The sequence below is a fragment of the Gymnogyps californianus genome, chromosome 10, assembly GCF_018139145.2.
Source record: "Gymnogyps californianus isolate 813 chromosome 10, ASM1813914v2, whole genome shotgun sequence".
Taxonomy (NCBI): Eukaryota; Metazoa; Chordata; class Aves; order Accipitriformes; family Cathartidae; genus Gymnogyps; species Gymnogyps californianus.
The window spans coordinates 29,561,535-29,578,314 of NC_059480.1; the positions used below are offsets into that span (position 1 = coordinate 29,561,535).

Consider the following 16,780-nt stretch of genomic DNA (forward strand, 5'->3'; position numbering starts at 1 on the left):
GATCGCTCATGTTCGCCGGCGCGGCGGGCGGGCGCTGGAGCGGGCTCCGAGCGCCAGGGAGCAGCACTCGGCGGCTCGCCCCCCGCCTCACCCCCGCCGCGCCGGGGGCGGGCTGCGCGTCGCGGCGGCGGACGGGCGCGGGGGCGGCGCGGCCCGGCCCACCCCGCCCCGCTCCTTCCCGCGGCAGGTGCCGGCCGGGGCCGCCCCGAGCCCTACCCCGCCGCGGGCACGGCCGGCGGACCCCCTGCGCTGCCCACCGCGGCGGGGCGGTGGCGGGGCCCCGAACGCCGCGCCGGTGCACGGGCGCTGGGGACCCCCGAGCTGCCCCCGGGGGACGGCGAGGAGAGGCTGGGGCGCGGGGAAGGCAGCGCTGCCCGCCCGGCCCGGCCTGGCGGGGGAGAGGCGGTGGGGCAGCCCTGCGGGGGTGGGGAGCGGAGCGGTCGGCGGTGCTCCTTCCGGGCCCCTTCCAGCCGCAGGGACGCAGAACCCGCGCGTTCACCCTATCGTCTGCTCCCATTGTTGGGATCGTTCATTTTAGCGGATAAATAGTTCACTCGGGAAAATAACCGCCCGCTGCGGGCGAAGGCCGGTCCCCCCGCCCGCCCGCCCGCCCGTCCTCTGGCGCGGAGGAGTCCGTCAGCCCGCGGAGCCGCTGCCGGCAGCGCGCCAGCACAGCCCCGCTGCAGGCGGGCCCTCCCCTCCGGCTCCAGCCGCTCCGCGGGCACAAGCCGCCCCTCGCCTTCCCAGGAGGAGTTTTCAGTCCCCGGGCACTAGCTGCCCTGCGTAGCCAGCAGCTGAGGAGGAGGGTGCAGCAAAGCCTCCCCCCATTTTCCACCCACCCCTCTCCCGAGGCGCAGCCCCTCACTCTGCTCCAGCCGTCTGGCGGCTCCAGCGGCGTGAGACCAAGCAGAGGAGCGAAGGGCACCCATTCCCTCTTGCTCTGCTGCCTGGGGTCCGTGAGGGATCCTGATCCCGCTCCCACAGGTGCCAAATGACTATGGAGAGGCACTGTGCTGCTCCGTCAGCAATGACCGTGTCCCCTCTGGGGCTGCAGCCTTGGGTGGCCCTTGGGCGAGTCGCTCCGTCCATCTCCTTTCAGCTGCCGCTCCCGGCACAGGGCAACGGGGGCATGCTGCTCCGCCATTCCCGAAGGATGCTCCAGTCTGTACCACCCAAGCGGATCCGCTGATCCCAGTGGATCAGCCAGGCGGGACAGGAAACGTGATGTCAACAGAGGTACGGTTTCCGATTAATGAATCGTCAAAAGTCATACAACATTGAAGCTTTAGGGCTCCTCCCTTTTCCAGCGTGCAGGTGGATGTCCTGTCCTTGCCTGCCTTCCTGAAAGAGGGCCGCAGTCCCAATCACAGCCCGCAGTTAGCATCCTGCTATGCAGAACACATTCCCCTCTCTCAGTATAGGTGCCATCTCCTTAGGCGTTGGACTGGTAGGTGCGTTCCTGTATTAGCATTACAGTAAGCAAGCATGAAAACTTTTTTTTTCCCCTTTCTACCCATTATTTGTGCCAGATCCTCTCTGTGTGCTACATCTCCGGGACAGTACAAACACGAGGTACTTTGGAAATACAAGATTAGACAGTCGCTTGCAAATAAGTCTAAATAAAATTAACGACAGCACTCTACAAATGAGCTTATGTTCGAATTTAGTATGGACAAGAACAGGAAATACAGGCAAACCACATTTCTTTTGTCTCTAAGCAAGTCTCTAATCAAACCGCAGATAATTTAAAAGCTGAGGCTGAACTAGGCAATAGCAATAAAGTCGGACAGTAATGCCCTACACTGTGTCATATTTGTTAATACATCTTCTGTTTAAATCTTTGTCACTTCTGGTTACTGAATTACTTTTCATGCATCCAGCTGTGGTGTTCATCAAAGGCAAGGATCAACAAGTCTGAGATCTTCAAACTTTAAAATCTAGCTCCGAGATGCCCTCCTTGACAGGTTTATCAGGCTTCATATGTCATCCAAGGGCATGCTCCAAAGACCAGCAGTGTTTGTCAGCTCTGTTCCTTCACTCCACCAGTGGATAAAAATGCTTCAGAGCTTTTCATAAGTTACACTGGCACGCTAGGTCAGTGTTGTGATCCCTGGCTTTGGGAAGATTAATATCATGCATATTTTAAGATAGTATCATTACATTTTATTCCCGAGACTTTGTCAAACACATCTTGATGTATTTAAACACACAGATCCCAGTCTTTCGGTGTTTCTTGTCATGCAGCATGGTCTGTCAATCTCATAATGGCGCTCGCTGTTCTGTGTTGATTTGCTTGCATTTTACAGCACCTCTGTAGTGCAAGTGCCCCAGCTGAGAGTGGCCCCATGAAGTTCATAGATCAGGGTTACAGATCTGGCTATAGACTTGCACTGTCCACTGCTCCAGTCCTCGGTTCAGTCACTGATGGTTGGGAAGTCTGGGTTCAAGTCCAGTTTTTTTGAACCTCAAGTCTGCAGACATTCTGATCTGGAGTTTTAGTTTGTTTTTCTCCAGAAACACTGCCAGGGGAGCCAGGTTTGGTTGAGCTGTCTCTGTTCAGAGAGTAATAAGTATTTCATGCCACCTTTAGTCAAGTGAGTAGTGCCTGAAGCCACCACTTTAGTACAGGAATTTGAGGAATAAGCTCTGAATAAGGAAGAATGGCAAATACCAGTTCACAGTATGTTTTTTCTACCATCATGACTAAATTCTTGTCATTTGCTGTGACTTTGCTGATACTGGTTAAAATAGAGGGTAACTTCTGAAAATATTGCGTTAATTGTTGGTTATATGCTTTCTTCAAGGACATCTCTCATTTTTAACATTTGCAGGTCTATTCAGTTCTCATGGTAGTGAGGGACAAATGGCACCCCTTGCCTGGACTGCGGCTGACTCCAGCCAACATGCAAACTTCCCACGGGTGTTTCCGCTAAAATGCATGTTGCTATAGGTCCTTATCACTCCCGGTGTTTTCATCCTGAACATGTCTACAGCCAACGAAGCCTTTCTGGTAAATTGATATCAACTCTACAGCAGTTGTGACATGGTGGAAAAGAGCAGAACTTAATCAGCATCAGTTCTACATATATCACGAGTCGTTACATGACTATGGATATACAGAAGTTTTCATCCATAAAAGTTACAAAATCCAAATCTCTCACAAAACTTGGTGGCAGTTTTGGAGGTCCTAAAATTTTTTTCTACTCTGTCCTTACCATAGGATAAATTTAATTGATAAAATTAAAAATAAAGTGTCCGTTTGACTGCAATGATTGCCAAAGATCAAGTTAGTGCAGGACATTTCAGTCTCCATAAGAAATGGTATGCTATTACTGCTTTCCATATTCATGTATGCAAGCCACTGTTCTTCATCTATCTATACCTCACATTGCATATTGACCTTTAAGTATTGTAAACTGGGGTTTAGGCATCTGTGGGAGAAAAAAGGAGGTGGTTCTTTTCCACTCCTCACTTAATGGGCATTTGCTCTCATCAAAAATATCTAGTTCAGTGCATTTTTCACAGTGTTTGTTCACCTCATGCACTGTTGACCTGCATGGGTTGCTAAATGCAGAGTCAGTGAACTGGAATGGTACGTAGTGCTGCTCAGGCTGGGGACCGACTGAAGGAGGAGCCAAGCATCCGCAGTTGCGACCGAAGTTGCATGGATGGCAGCATTTTATACATCACCACTAGTACTCACACCACGTCGTGTTATACTTACAATGAAAAGTGAAATTAATTAGTTAATCATTATACAACACTCCTGTGACTTGGGTTGAGAAGTCTTATAGTCTATTTCTTTAAATTTAGGGGTTTTTAAAAAACTTAGTGGTTGAGAGAAAAACTGAGGAGAAAGCGCATCAATGGCAATTTAAAATCAGCCCTTTTCAGGAACAGCTACACAGGAGCAGATGACACCATGTTAAACAGGGAGGAAGAGTACCGAGCCCTCTACAAGGTAATGGCACGGGTAGAAAAGCCTCCTGAGACTGTCATCGTGCCACTGTACAAGTACGGCGTAAGAGACAAGACCCCTGTATAGCTCAGTAGCCAAACAGTCAAGATTGTCTGATAATATAGCCTCGCCCTAATTTTTTTTTTAATAAGCTAAACAATGACAACAGTCTTTCCTTTATCTTTTTTATTGTATGCAGGCCTGAAGGGAGAAATGGGCATTTAGGGGGACAGGAACGAAAACGTTCCATCAGCAAGCCGCTCGCAGAAAAGCTGGGAGCAAAGAGCAGGACAAAGAGGGAGCAGCAACCGGCCAGGACTCGGGGAGAGGTCCCAGGGTGCAGCGTTGCTCCGCAGGGACACGGGACAAAGGAGCTGAAACGTGATGCAGGGCGGAGGGCAGGGAGGAGCAGCGTGCCTCCTCACCAGGGGCAAAGCCCCAAAGCAGCCGGCGTGCGGGAGAGGGGCTACGGCAGCGACGGGGACGACCGGGGCCTCCAGAGCCTGTCTGAGCCAGTGGGGAGAAGGGCAGTCATTTCCAATATTGCAGGGAAAAACAGTAACAGATTGAGTGACATCTTGGACATATGGGATGGGAGAAAGGACTTGAGCAAGACGAGTAAGCTGAAGAAGGCGGCTCTTTTGCAGTGAATGGGATGGGACTACCAGGCAAGACCTGAGACTGCGACGCAGACTGTGAAACGGCTCACGATGCTGCGTGATGCACTGCTCACGAAAGGAGCGTCCCAACGCTCGGGCCAGGAATTAACTATCATCCCAGTCACAGCAGCGACTTTACAATATTCCTTGGCTACTTCTGTTCGGTTTTTAAGCTTGTCCTTGAACAGCGACTCACCTAACTCTTGCTTCTAGTGTGATATTATCAGAAAGTGGGGAATCTAATGCTTCTGAGGGAAGAAACACGTTTCTGTTTCCCCTTTTTATCTTGTGATTTGGTGCATCTTCTTTGCTCTTGTCATACATTCAAAGCAGTATTTGTTGTGGTGGAGCACACAGCATTTGCAATAAAATATTTTCTGTGATCATCAGATACCTCAGCTTCACTTTTTCAGTTAATTATCCATTAGTAAATAACCCAATAATTATACATTCAGTAAATAACCCTTCACACGCTTTAGAAGAGGGAAGATGTTACAAAAACCTGTCAAAAGTTCATTGAAGGAGACCACCTTTTCTAAAACTGCCAGTCTTTAACATCAGAGAGCGTGAGGTTTTTTCCTATACTTGTTTGATAAGCACGGTACCCCAGATACCAGGAAATACTATTTTAACCACCCAGAAAGCAACATTGTGTTACTGTGCAAACACAAACAAAGAGACCCTGTCAGATGCCTCCTTAGTGTTCGCTGCAGAATTCACAGCCGGAGTTATGGAAGGGACTTGCACTGTCTGCCAAGGCACTTATTAACTGAATTGTTTTCAAACAAATGCAGTCAGGATCCATAGCTGACAATGAATGTTCCAAGAAGAAGTTACTCCAGGGCAAACTCCAGGACACTTCTTTAATTTCTAGCTTGTCCATGCACAGCGTTATCTCCAGCCCAATCCCATCTCCGCTATCTTCACGCCACCGGCCACTGCCTAGCCTACTGCAAGATACAGCCGAACCGGGGCAAAGCCCCCTCGGTGCTGGCTGCTCCTGTATCACCACCTCCGCTTTCCTGAGGCATTCTGAAACATCTTGGCTCATTCAGAAAACTACGTAATTTTCCATGGCATAAACTATTGCTCCATACGAAAAGACTATCAGAAAGCTGACTCTTGAAAAAAGTAGTCACCAAAACAGATAAATGCAATTAGATTTTTTTTCCCCATCAAATTCTTCCTAGGACATAGTCACTTTTATATGCATATGTTCAAGTCTGTTCCTTTGGCTGCTATTGTGCTGGCGATAATCATACTAAGATATTACAGTCCCTCCTCAGGGAACAATAAATGCATTCTGCTCAAGTAAAGTATTCAAAACCATCTCTGAAAATAAGCATTTTCCCCCACCTGTATGTGTTCAGCACTGTGTGCAATGCAAGCTCAGTGGTAACGGACCCCAGTGATACAGCAGTGTGCCATCTTTTGGTTACATATGATGATCACAGCACGAACCACAGCTTTACTTAAGCGTTTTAGCTTCAAAAAAATAAAAATCATTTGTCTGTACACAGCCTTGCTTCATTTTAATTCCAGGGTTGTCTTAAAACCTATGTCGTTAAACCAGACTCAGTCTTTAAGCCTAACTGATACGATACTCTTAAACCACCTGAAGAGTACGCCTGCAATGGATATGCATCCAGTTAACAAACCACTTTCTAAGTTGATCTGGTTAGGAAAAAAAACCCAAACCCTGCGTTTGCTGAAGTCCCTGGCAGTCAGTAGCTCGATGCAGACGGCCGTGCTTCTGGTCCTAGCTGAGGCCCCGAGTTAGCCACGCTCCAGGGGATGGGTTATTTCGTGCCCGTGACTTTGGCTGGCGTGAAGAGCAAGGCAGGTCCCTGGCAGCAGCGGGAGCCGAGCGGTGCCTCTCCTGCACCAGCCACAGGGAGCCGGCATGCCGCCGAGCCTTGGGGCAGACTGGGTCTCCTGTAAAGAAGAGAAAATGTATTTGTGTATATTTGAAACCTGAACTGAAATGTTTGTCTGAGCATCCTACACACTGCAGCCAAAACAATACAATATCTAACAGGCACGCTGCCCTTCGCAGGGAATGCCTTGACAAGGAAAAACAAGTGCCCAAATGCAACCAAATGCTGCAGGGGGGGCCTCCTGGCTTAGCAGGGGTACTGCGCGTTACCTGTGCCATTGCATTAGGAACAACAGCAAGAAAAAACGCACGCCCCCCCCCCAAAAAAAAAAAAAATAACAGAGCAGCTCAGCATCGCTAGCTTTAGAGGAAAACCTGGAAAAATAAAACCCTCTGAAAACTTCCTTTTTGGAGACCAGATAATCAGATGCGGCAGCCAAGCCTGTCTCTGAAATCCCCCGCTCGCCCAGTCAGACAGGGGGCTGGGAAGAGCAGAGCACTCATCACGTTACAGAGAGGCTCCTTCTGTCACCTTAAACCCTTGTTATCAAGTGACACAGAGGAGGCACTGGAACACTCTACAAACAGCTCTGTTTTCCAGCTTAGAGTGCGAGCGGGAGCTATGCAGAAGGGGACGGGGAAGAAAAACCTTTACAGCATCTTTCAGGAAACGTGTGCCTCATGGAGGTTTGCCGCTGAAGCTCTCTAAGGAGAGGGCTCCCGGCGCGAGCGGGGCTGGCTGGGCGCCCGGGGCTCTGTCTGGGAGCTCGGCTATTTGCCGTGCTGATGACGACCTTGTCGCTGCCTTGCTGAGAGCTGCGTCCCTCCGAGGACTTCGCACGCCACCATGCCAGCCCAGCAGAAGAAGATTATCTTTTGCATAGCCGGGGTGCTGAGCTTCGCGTGTGCGCTGGGGGCCGCGGCAGCCATCGGCACGCAGCTGTGGGTTAAGGGGACGACACTCTGCAAGACGGGAGCCCTGCTCGTCAACGCCACCGGCCAGGAGCTGGAGAAGTTTATCGGCGAAATCCAGTATGGGCTTTTCTATGGCGAGCGCGTGAGACAGTGTGGGCTCGGGGGGAGACCTGTCCAGTTTTCATGTGAGTAACAATGGCATTTGAATTATTTAACGCCACGCTGCTGACGGCGAGGGGAGCCGGGAGATAGCTGCCCCAGTGTCCCCTTGCTCATACACAGAGCCTAACAAGCATGAAATATTCTAAAGCAAATGCTGCCATTACGGTGTTCTGATCTTCAGGTTCAAATAACTCATTTTCTGATACTAGTAAAGCCACACTAACATTTTAAACAATCTGTATTTCAGTTACACAGATATCTACATTTCAAAAGACTTATACTATTACTTTAAAAAAAGAATATTTTTGTTTTTCAATTAATCTCTGTCATCTTCCTCTGTGTGTGTGTCAACGTTACGTCTGTGCCATCATGAAAGAATGAACTAAACTAGCAGAAATCTCATGAAAGAGCAGGGGCGTAGATACGTTTGGCTGCTGTTGAGAAACAAAGCAGCCAAAAAGTTAGCAACCTGCTGCATTAATTGGAAGAACGGCTGGTTGATGCTAGCTGACGTTCGGTCGGTTGATCTGCGAGTCGAACTCGGTAGCTGACATCCAGAATTTTATCAAAGACTGTTAGCAATGGTTTTGCTTTACATGTAATATTCATAACCTATTTATCTTCAAGGATAAGAAGATCAATAAAATGATCAAGTGAACACACAGTTTGTATATAGCGGCACATTAAACAGATAATAACAAACAGCCATTTGTTATATGTACAATACGCCACCTGAAGTTATTACAAAGCACAGTTTAGAAGCATTCTGCTAAAACGGCACTGGTAAATTGCTTACATGAGTCATTTAAGGCAAGGTAAGGTTACCAGATTAGGTGTCAGAAATTATTTACTATATCATATTTTTCCAAAGCAGTAGACCAAATTAATTTAATATAATATTAAGATTTGCCATCTCTAATTAAATTCCATCACTGGTCTATTTATACAGCCGAAGTTCTCCTCCCGATCGCTTTGTCTGCCATCACAGCGTGCAGATATTCCACCCTGCCGGTTATAGGCTGGGGTGAATTTTCAGAGGGGTCTACCAAATCCCAAGGAATTAGTCTGCTGTAGGTGAAGTGGATACGAACCACAGCCGACAGAGCCGCCAGCGATCGGCAGCCCCGTGACGGACATTTGTCCGGGTTCATTACAGCGACAGAGCTGTGAGGCACAGCTGAACTGCTGTAAAAGGAGGACAAGACGCAGCTGCAGCCCGAGGCCGGAGCCGTTCCCCGCCGGCAGCCTGGCGCGGGCTCCGGCCGGGTGCGCACCCCAATTCCCGCAGCTCCCGGCCGCGGGACGGAGCCCCGCTGAGCAGCCCCGGGGCTCGCACCGGCCCCGGCGGGAGCTCCCCAGGCAGGGAGCAGCAGCGGAATGAATCAGTGGCCAATTTGGTGCAAGTGAAGTTATGGAAAGGTCGCCCAGAGCAACCTTGGTGTGTGCCAAGAAGCGGGGCATCCCTCTCTAGTCCCTGTCGGCTCAGTGCACGAGGCAGGACTAAACCCCGCGACGACAGGCCGCCCCCATGCCAGAGAAGCTGCAGTCGAGACAGCCCATTGCCCTCTCTTTCTAATCATTTTCTTTCCACTTATTTGTTACTTAGATACTTTTAAACCATCTCATTGATGTGCCTTGCATTCAGGCTCCCATTTTGTCGTGTTATGGCTGAAATATTAAAATATACTGCTAGTGTGATTGTAGCAATAGCTTCAAAAGAATTTTAGTTTTGTGGGCGGTGTGAATTAATATTACAGGTACAAGAGAGAATACAAACGCGCAGCTTGCTTGTGATGATTTAATAATATCAACCATCACGTATTTTTAAATATCTCACAATGCTACATACAGGTAGGCTCCAGATCTGTGCAAGTACTGCAGAGCATTTTCAACCAAAAGTACTCCAGGGTTACAGAGTTTGCTCTCACTATGGCCATACACTTTCTATCCACGCTCACAGAAATCTCATGTAACCAAGCTTTCCTATCCAAATGTTTACCAAACTTGCATTCATACGTATAATTTCAACGGAGCACATAAACACAAATGTAACCAAAGAACAGAAACAATACAATGTGAAGTTTTTAATTAGTCACAGCTAAGCAACCCACTTTGGAATGGTAGAAAAACCCACAAAACCTGAGTGTTCATACGGAGCTGCAGAATCCTACTGCACAGGACAATATTAAAATTAATTTCTTTAATATGAGTGCCTAATGTACATATTCAAAGAACCCCAAGGCTTTCAGGAATTGCATAAAGAAGAAAAGATTGAAAAAGTAATTCACTCAACATCAGTAAATATCACTGTTCTCATTTTCAGACAGAGGAAATGAGGTTTGAAGCATGAGCTTTAATGCCTGTTCCCAGGATCTGAAAACAAGGCTGGATTTAATCTTATGCCCGAGACTCCTCAAGTCAGAAGTGAAGCTGCTGACATGCCCGTGACGGAGCAGCATCCTTCCCTAGGGAGGGCAGCCTTGTTTCCAGTATCCCAGTGTCCCAGCCCATCGGGCACCAGTCCCAGCAGATCATCACCTGCAGCAGCAGAGCTAGCAGGGCTGAAGCACTGGGGTCAGAAACACAACTCGAGAGCCTTGAGCAACCTAAAACTGAACCCACGCTTGCTTATTAGAGCGTTCTTTTACCTTTTATTCTCCTTCTGTACAAGCCAAGCATTAATAGTGAAATATTTCACTAGGTCTTACTCACAATATTACAAGCCCGTCTTGTCAGTCTTATGTGCCTGCACTGGCATCCTTTATATAGCACTCTGGAAAGGTAATGCTACGAGGTGATCTCTGGCACTGTGTGTCCCTGAAATATAGCCCAGTTACAGCCTAAATAATTTCACAAGCCCAGTTGTACCGATCATGGCACTCCGCAGGGTAGGCTTTGCCTCTGTGAGCTTTCACTGACAGCTAAGGGTGGAAGCATTGCTGTCCTCCTCCCAAATTGTTCTCAGGTCATCTTTTATTTAGATTAAAAAGCAAACGCAACACTTACTTTAATAGGATTTATATTTAGAAACAATGATGGGGTGGCTTAGCAAAACATGCCTCCACTAGAAGCGTTCACTTCAGAGACCACTTAATGAAGGAGGCTGGTTCACGTTCTCTGGGGCTGCAGCAGACCCATCCCATCCGAGTCAGTGCTCTCGGAAACTCACTGGGAGCGTCCCGGAAAGCAGGATAACCTTATACAATATACGCATCCATAGTTTAATGCGCTGAAGTGCACTTTAGCATGTCTGAGAAGAAAAGGCACAGAAAATAGGCTAAATGATTTAGTTCTATGTTTGTTCCCGTTAAATGCTCCCCTCTGACCACTATATCTCTCTTAATTGTAAAATGAATTTGCTCTGCCAGCAAACCCAGTTCCGCTGGGGAAAGCCTTCTGCTTCATTTGCTCTTGCTGATTCTCATCAGTTTCTGGGTCAGCAGTTCATTTTCTAAAGGTCACTGGCATGCATACCTAACACACAATTTCATTCATTACAATGAAGGAATGTTTTTCTTTCAAGACAACATAGCTGCTGGAATTAATTTTTCCTGATATGTCACATATAAAATTTTAATGACATAAACAACTATAAATGCAGGTGCCAAGGGAAAGATTCAATACAATGCAGTAACGTGTTTTCTTAAAATAAACAATACAAAATGGTATTATTAAACACCCAGTTTTGGATGTTCTCCCAAAACATCAGGTAGCGTTGCAAGAACTAATGCTATTCCCTGTAGAAATTCTGCACAGGGAGGGACTCTTCAGCCTTCTCGTGGGCTGGCCTGAATGGTACAACAGTAAAATTGTACCTTATACCACACTAACAGTACAACCGCTTCTTATGCTTGTAAGTACATGAAATATGCAATATCAAGTCCAATAAACACAAGGTCTAGTTTCTAAAACATGCTTTGTGTTTTACTAGGATGATACAAGGAATTTAAGCACCAGTGGACAAACTGGACGATAAGTAGCCATCGGCAGAAGTAACCTTTTATGCAGGCAAATTCTGCCTTTAGGTAAATAGGTAAATTTAGCAAACAGGTAGTTTTGCTGTGTGCGGCACTTGCGCGTGCAAAGACAGTGAGCAGTTGTGTTCCTGGCCTGGACCTGGCAGCCACGAGCTCCCTGCGCGCAGGAGCCGGGCCGGTGGGGATGCCCCAGGGAAGGGGGTCCGGCAGAGCAGAGCCCTGGGCCGGTGCCGTCCCCAGGAGCAGGCAGCTCCTGCGTTCCCCAAGGAAGGTGTGAGCGCTCGTGCGGCATCGCCGACGGTGGGCGCAGGGCTCCGCGTGCCCCCTCGCGCCCCTGTGCCTGGCGAGGGTCCCCGGGCCGTGGTCCCCCGTGGTCCCCGGGTGCCCCTCTCTGCTCCCAGCCAGCCATCAACAATGCAAAAGGGTGGTATTCATTTAACACAGCTTCAAGAATAGTTTGCAAACATTTGCTTCATTAATTTCCCTTTCATTTAGTCAGGGGGATAAATTGACTTGACAACACATTACCTGCTTCTCTGTGTTTACTGCATGGCAAGCTGCAGAACTGTTTGCTGGTAAACATTTTATAAGGTAGAGTAATTTATGTGAGGCTTTTTTACTCTCTGCACGTTACAGCTGCAGTGAGGCAGCGCAGAGGCGTTATTACCCCCGCTTTAATCGTGCCCCTGTGGATCAGGAGCTGTTAAGTGTATTTGATGATTCCTTCTAAAATACCCGTTGTTGCCAAACAAACATGAATGATTAAAAATTATTCTCTCTACCGAGTCTGATTGACTATCCCCTTGTGCCCTAGCTAAGCAGGATCACAATTCGAAATAGTAGCTAAAAAGCTGCATAAAAATATTTAAAATAAAGCATGCCTGAACTTTTGCGTGCGTAGCCACAGGGGCGGTGACACGGCTGGAAGCGAGCACAGCCCGCGGGCCGTCCGGCAGAGCTGCGCCAGGCAGCAGGCGTTCACTCTAAGTGCAAAACCGCACTCGCCGTTTGGCTGCCGCTGCCCGCTCCTGCAGTCCCGACCTGCTCCGTGGGCTCTCGTGGGGCAGCGACTGGGGTGAGCAATATAGTGGCAGAGGCAGCTGATGCAAAAGTTTCCAGCTTTTGGAAACTTAAAATTATATAGCATGTGGTGAAAGCGTTGCATTAACCGCAACAGTAACACACGCAGTACTCGCACCCACCAAGCAACACCCTTCTTTTACTCTCAACTCCACGGAGCAACGCTCCGCTGCAGACCACCGGCATTTCACCCGCCGGCAGGAGGAGAGCTGGCAGGGCACAGCGAGCGCCAGCCTTCGCAGCTGCACGCTCATTTTATTTGTTCTGTCTTATTTTAGCTTGGTACCCCACTTCTTTATTGTAAGATTTCTCCATTTCCTCTCTTTGATTTACCGTCTTCCCTTTTTGGCCTTGGGCTTCCAGACACAAAACGTTCCACAAGTGTTTTACTTGGGGAAATACAGGGGAGAAAATTTTGATCATATAAAATTTGCTTATTCTTTCAAAATTTCATTTGGAGAGTTTGTTGCAAATAACTCTGATGTAACCTTTATGAATTTCTCCCTCTTTAGTATCATATTTCATTTTAAAAATAATTTAAGAGATCAATGTATGTACAGAAATATATCTCTCCTATTTTTAAGGATTTTTATCAAAACACCAATTTTTTCTATTTCCTAAAAATAGAAAAATGCCAAAGGATAGGAGGTAAGAAACCTCCGATCCTTTTAGGTGTCTACACGTCTCTTTGGCAATAACCGTTGGTGGATTTTCACAGGGAGTCTCTGTACTATAAACAACTTCACACGTTCTCTTCCCCAGATATCATACGTTCCCAGAGCCTTGAATGTCTCCCAGCAACGCGCAGTGCACCACGCGTTTAACCTGCCAGCACGTCAGCACCGCGGCTTCACTAATGATTTCCTGCTTCTTCATAATAAAATGTGGACCTTTTAGCTTATAGATTTATTGCTTAAGGTTTTCAGAAAAAAACCCCACATATTTTTAGCCAAAATCCTTTGGGTATAAACTTACCCAAACAGCACTGTATACTTGTATTAATCAAAGTGGTGGAATCACTGCTCTGAAATAGAATGCAAATCAGCATCCCAGCCAGCAGCAGGGTTCTGGCTCCCCTAGCAGAGGAAGCGGCCAAACCCTAACGTTTGTGCACTTTAGACATATCAGACCTAAATAAACGGTCGCACACGCCCCTGCAAACCGAACGAGCACCCACCGGCGCTGAGCGCGCCTTCCGTGTCACCTGCCCAGTGACCTCCTCGCTTGGCCGTACAGCCAGGACTTGAATACTCCCAAGGACTTTGTCCGTCACGCACTGCCCGTGATGTGCTCTGGACCAAGAGGCCGGTGTGAAGAGAGGGACCCCCGAGGGACCCCCACGCCCAGAGGGGCTGCCCGGCCTCCTCCCTGCCCACGCACCCACCCCGGGAGGGGGAGCCAGAAGAAGCATCCCTTGGGAAGGGGAGCTACCCCACCCTGTCCTGGGTACCACAAGACACACAACATACATGGTATGGATACTGACACAGGGTCGGGAACTTCTCATCCTCTCCTGACCCTCCCTGCACCTGTATTTTGGAAAATAAGATAAGTACAAGACTCTACTGACCAGAACAATGCGGTCCGAGAAATGTGTTTGGTATGAATTGCTGAGCACTCCAGGCAGGGTCAGGTGCAAGAGTGACACACACGTTAATTGTATCCAAGCCCACAAGCTGATAAAGATCCAGGCAAGCAAATAAATATCAATTGCCCTCCGTTCAGTGAATCAGCCAAGCAGGTACAATTTCATTTCCAATCTCATGTCCCTCAGTGGGACCTCACGAGCACAAGTGCAGACAGTCTGTTTCTGGATGTACTGTCCCTGCCTCCAAAAGAGGAGTAGATGGCCAAGCCTCCAGCTGAGGGATGTGAGATCAGACCTGTAACACGGGTGCTGTGAGCAGCCCTTCACGCCATCCTGCAGACTGGTGCAAGGCGGACCTGCTTCCTCAAATACAGCTTCCGATTTTTTTCCTAAGAATATGCTGTTCACCTCAAGGACCAAATACCACCTTGGCAGATGGTAGGCACGTTACCCTCCACCTTGCATCTGCACGATCTGGTTTCTGAGGAACAAATAACCCCAGAAACCTCGCACTGCCCGGAGTAGTGCCTACAGGTGGAGAGGAGTTTGTTCTGCCTGCCAACACACCCAGGTGAGGGAGCGGCCGCTGAGGATGCTGCTCCGGATCAGGTCCCCAGTGTTTAAAGAGCTGGAGGTGCTGGGAGTCGCACCCTGGAGAGCCAGGCGGGGACGGCCGTGGGCAGGGTGCCGGGACAGCGGAGGTGCCGTTCCGCATCCCGCACGGGGTATGGCCGGGGCAGGGGGAATAACGCACGTAGGGAAATACCCTCGGGAAGGGGAGGAGAGGCTTTCCCTGGAGCTGGTCTTTCTCTCCTGGCCAGTCTACACTTCCGAGTGTCACAGAATGCTTCTGCCTCCAAATATCCATGAAAACCTGTTTCTAGTTAATAACTTCATTTTCATCTTTGGCTGCATTTGGAAGAGCAAGATTTAAAACAATTATCACAAACCAGCACGAAATCCCTGGCCTGACTTCTGAAACAACTTTGCCTGATGTGTATAATAATGTTTTGTTTGTTTTGTTTTCAGTCTTTCCAGATTTGCTCAAAATTATCCCTGCCAGTATCCATGTTAGTGTCATTCTCTTCTGTACAGTACTGATCGTCTTTGCTCTGGTGGGAGCAGGTTTCTTCATGTTCAATGCTTTTGGCAGCCCTTACGAAACTCTGCACGGCCCCGTCGGGTTGTACCTCTGGAGCTTCATCGCGTGTAAGTGCCACCCCACCCTTGCCCGACCAGGCTAACGCCTGCCCGCGTTTGCTACTTGCGATGACGGATTTACCAGCGTAGGAGACCGTATTAAGGACCGTGGCTGCATTGACTCTAAACTGGCAAAGTAAAGCTAGGCAGAAAAGCGGATGATTTCGCTGGATCAAAACGTGTTTTTTCCAAATTGGAGTTAAGAGATAAAATGCCGAAATCCTCCGCGAGGGCGGGCGGGCGGTGGGATGGGTACGGGTGAGCGGCCGCAGGAAGCCGTGGCGGGCAGCCCCGGCACCTCCGGCCCTTCGGCGTAAGCTGGCAGAAAAAGGGGACGGTGCCCACGAGCCCCAGGGACCCGGTGCTGGGGCCACATCACGGGCGCACAGCACACGGTCAGAACCGGGAATCACACCAGAGGGGGGAAGGAGGGGGAAGAAAAAACAATGAAAAAAAGTCAGTGATGCAACTGCTCGCATATGCACCACGATGGGAGGTTTCCAGCCACGTAAGCAAGATCACCACTTACACCAGCAAAAATTTCTCACGGAAGGAAGGAACTGAGAAGCAGAGAGGGAGAGACTGACAGCAGCTCGCTGTAAAAGTGGTCTCTGAAAAAACACTGTCAAGAGGGATAACGGACCATCCCTGTCCCTCTGCCACTTAGAGAAGGTAAAACCCATTCTCTGTGTTGCTGGCTTGGCTGACAAGAAGATTTACCATTACTTTACGAGGTATTACACATTACAATCATAATTTAATAAAGGACTTAAGTACATATTTATCTTTAAACATGCAGACAGTTCAGTTATGTTCAATGGGACAATGAGCAGCTTAAAGCTGAGAAAGAGCACAGATACTTTGCTGGATCAGGGCACTAAAGCAGCCATGCTAAATATTGCTGGTCCTAAGCCAAATACAATTAAAAAAAGCTTACCACTTTCAATAGCCATTGGCTTGGATTCTAAAAATAATTCCTGTTAAAGCTAAATTACAGCAGCCCTAATAACACTATCAACATGGCATTTGGTTGTGATGTACATCACGTGGCCTTGCTGCAGGGATTGCCGAGATGACGAGCATCTCCCCTCCATTTCAGGTTCCTGTGGTTGCCTCATCATGATTCTCTTCTCTTCAGAAGTGAAAATCCACCACCTTTCAGAGAAAATTGTGAATTTCAAAGAGGGAAGTTTTACATTCAAGACTCACAGTGAGCAGTTTGCAAATTCATTCTGGATCATCCTGGTTTGCTCCCTGGTGCACTTCCTGAACGCCTTGCTAATACGATTTGCTGGATTTGAATTTCCCTTTTCAAAATCAAAAGATTCAGGGACAATCACTGGAGCGGTTGACCTGATGTATTAG

General features: G+C 48.5%; 1 protein-coding gene across 2 annotated transcripts; it reads left to right on the top strand.

The window, feature by feature from the left end:
• Nucleotides 1-7,340: 7,340 nt before the first annotated feature.
• CLRN1 (clarin 1) lies at nt 7,341-16,780 on the top strand. Of its 2 annotated transcripts, none has more exons than XM_050902837.1 (3): nt 7,341-7,593; nt 15,245-15,424; nt 16,488-16,780. In XM_050902837.1, the coding sequence occupies exons 1-3, from the start codon at nt 7,341-7,343 to the stop codon at nt 16,778-16,780; spliced, it is 726 nt and encodes a 241-aa protein (XP_050758794.1). The 2 variants fall into 2 exon arrangements, with proteins under 2 accessions (XP_050758794.1, XP_050758795.1); XM_050902838.1 differs by having other exon boundaries at nt 16,515-16,780.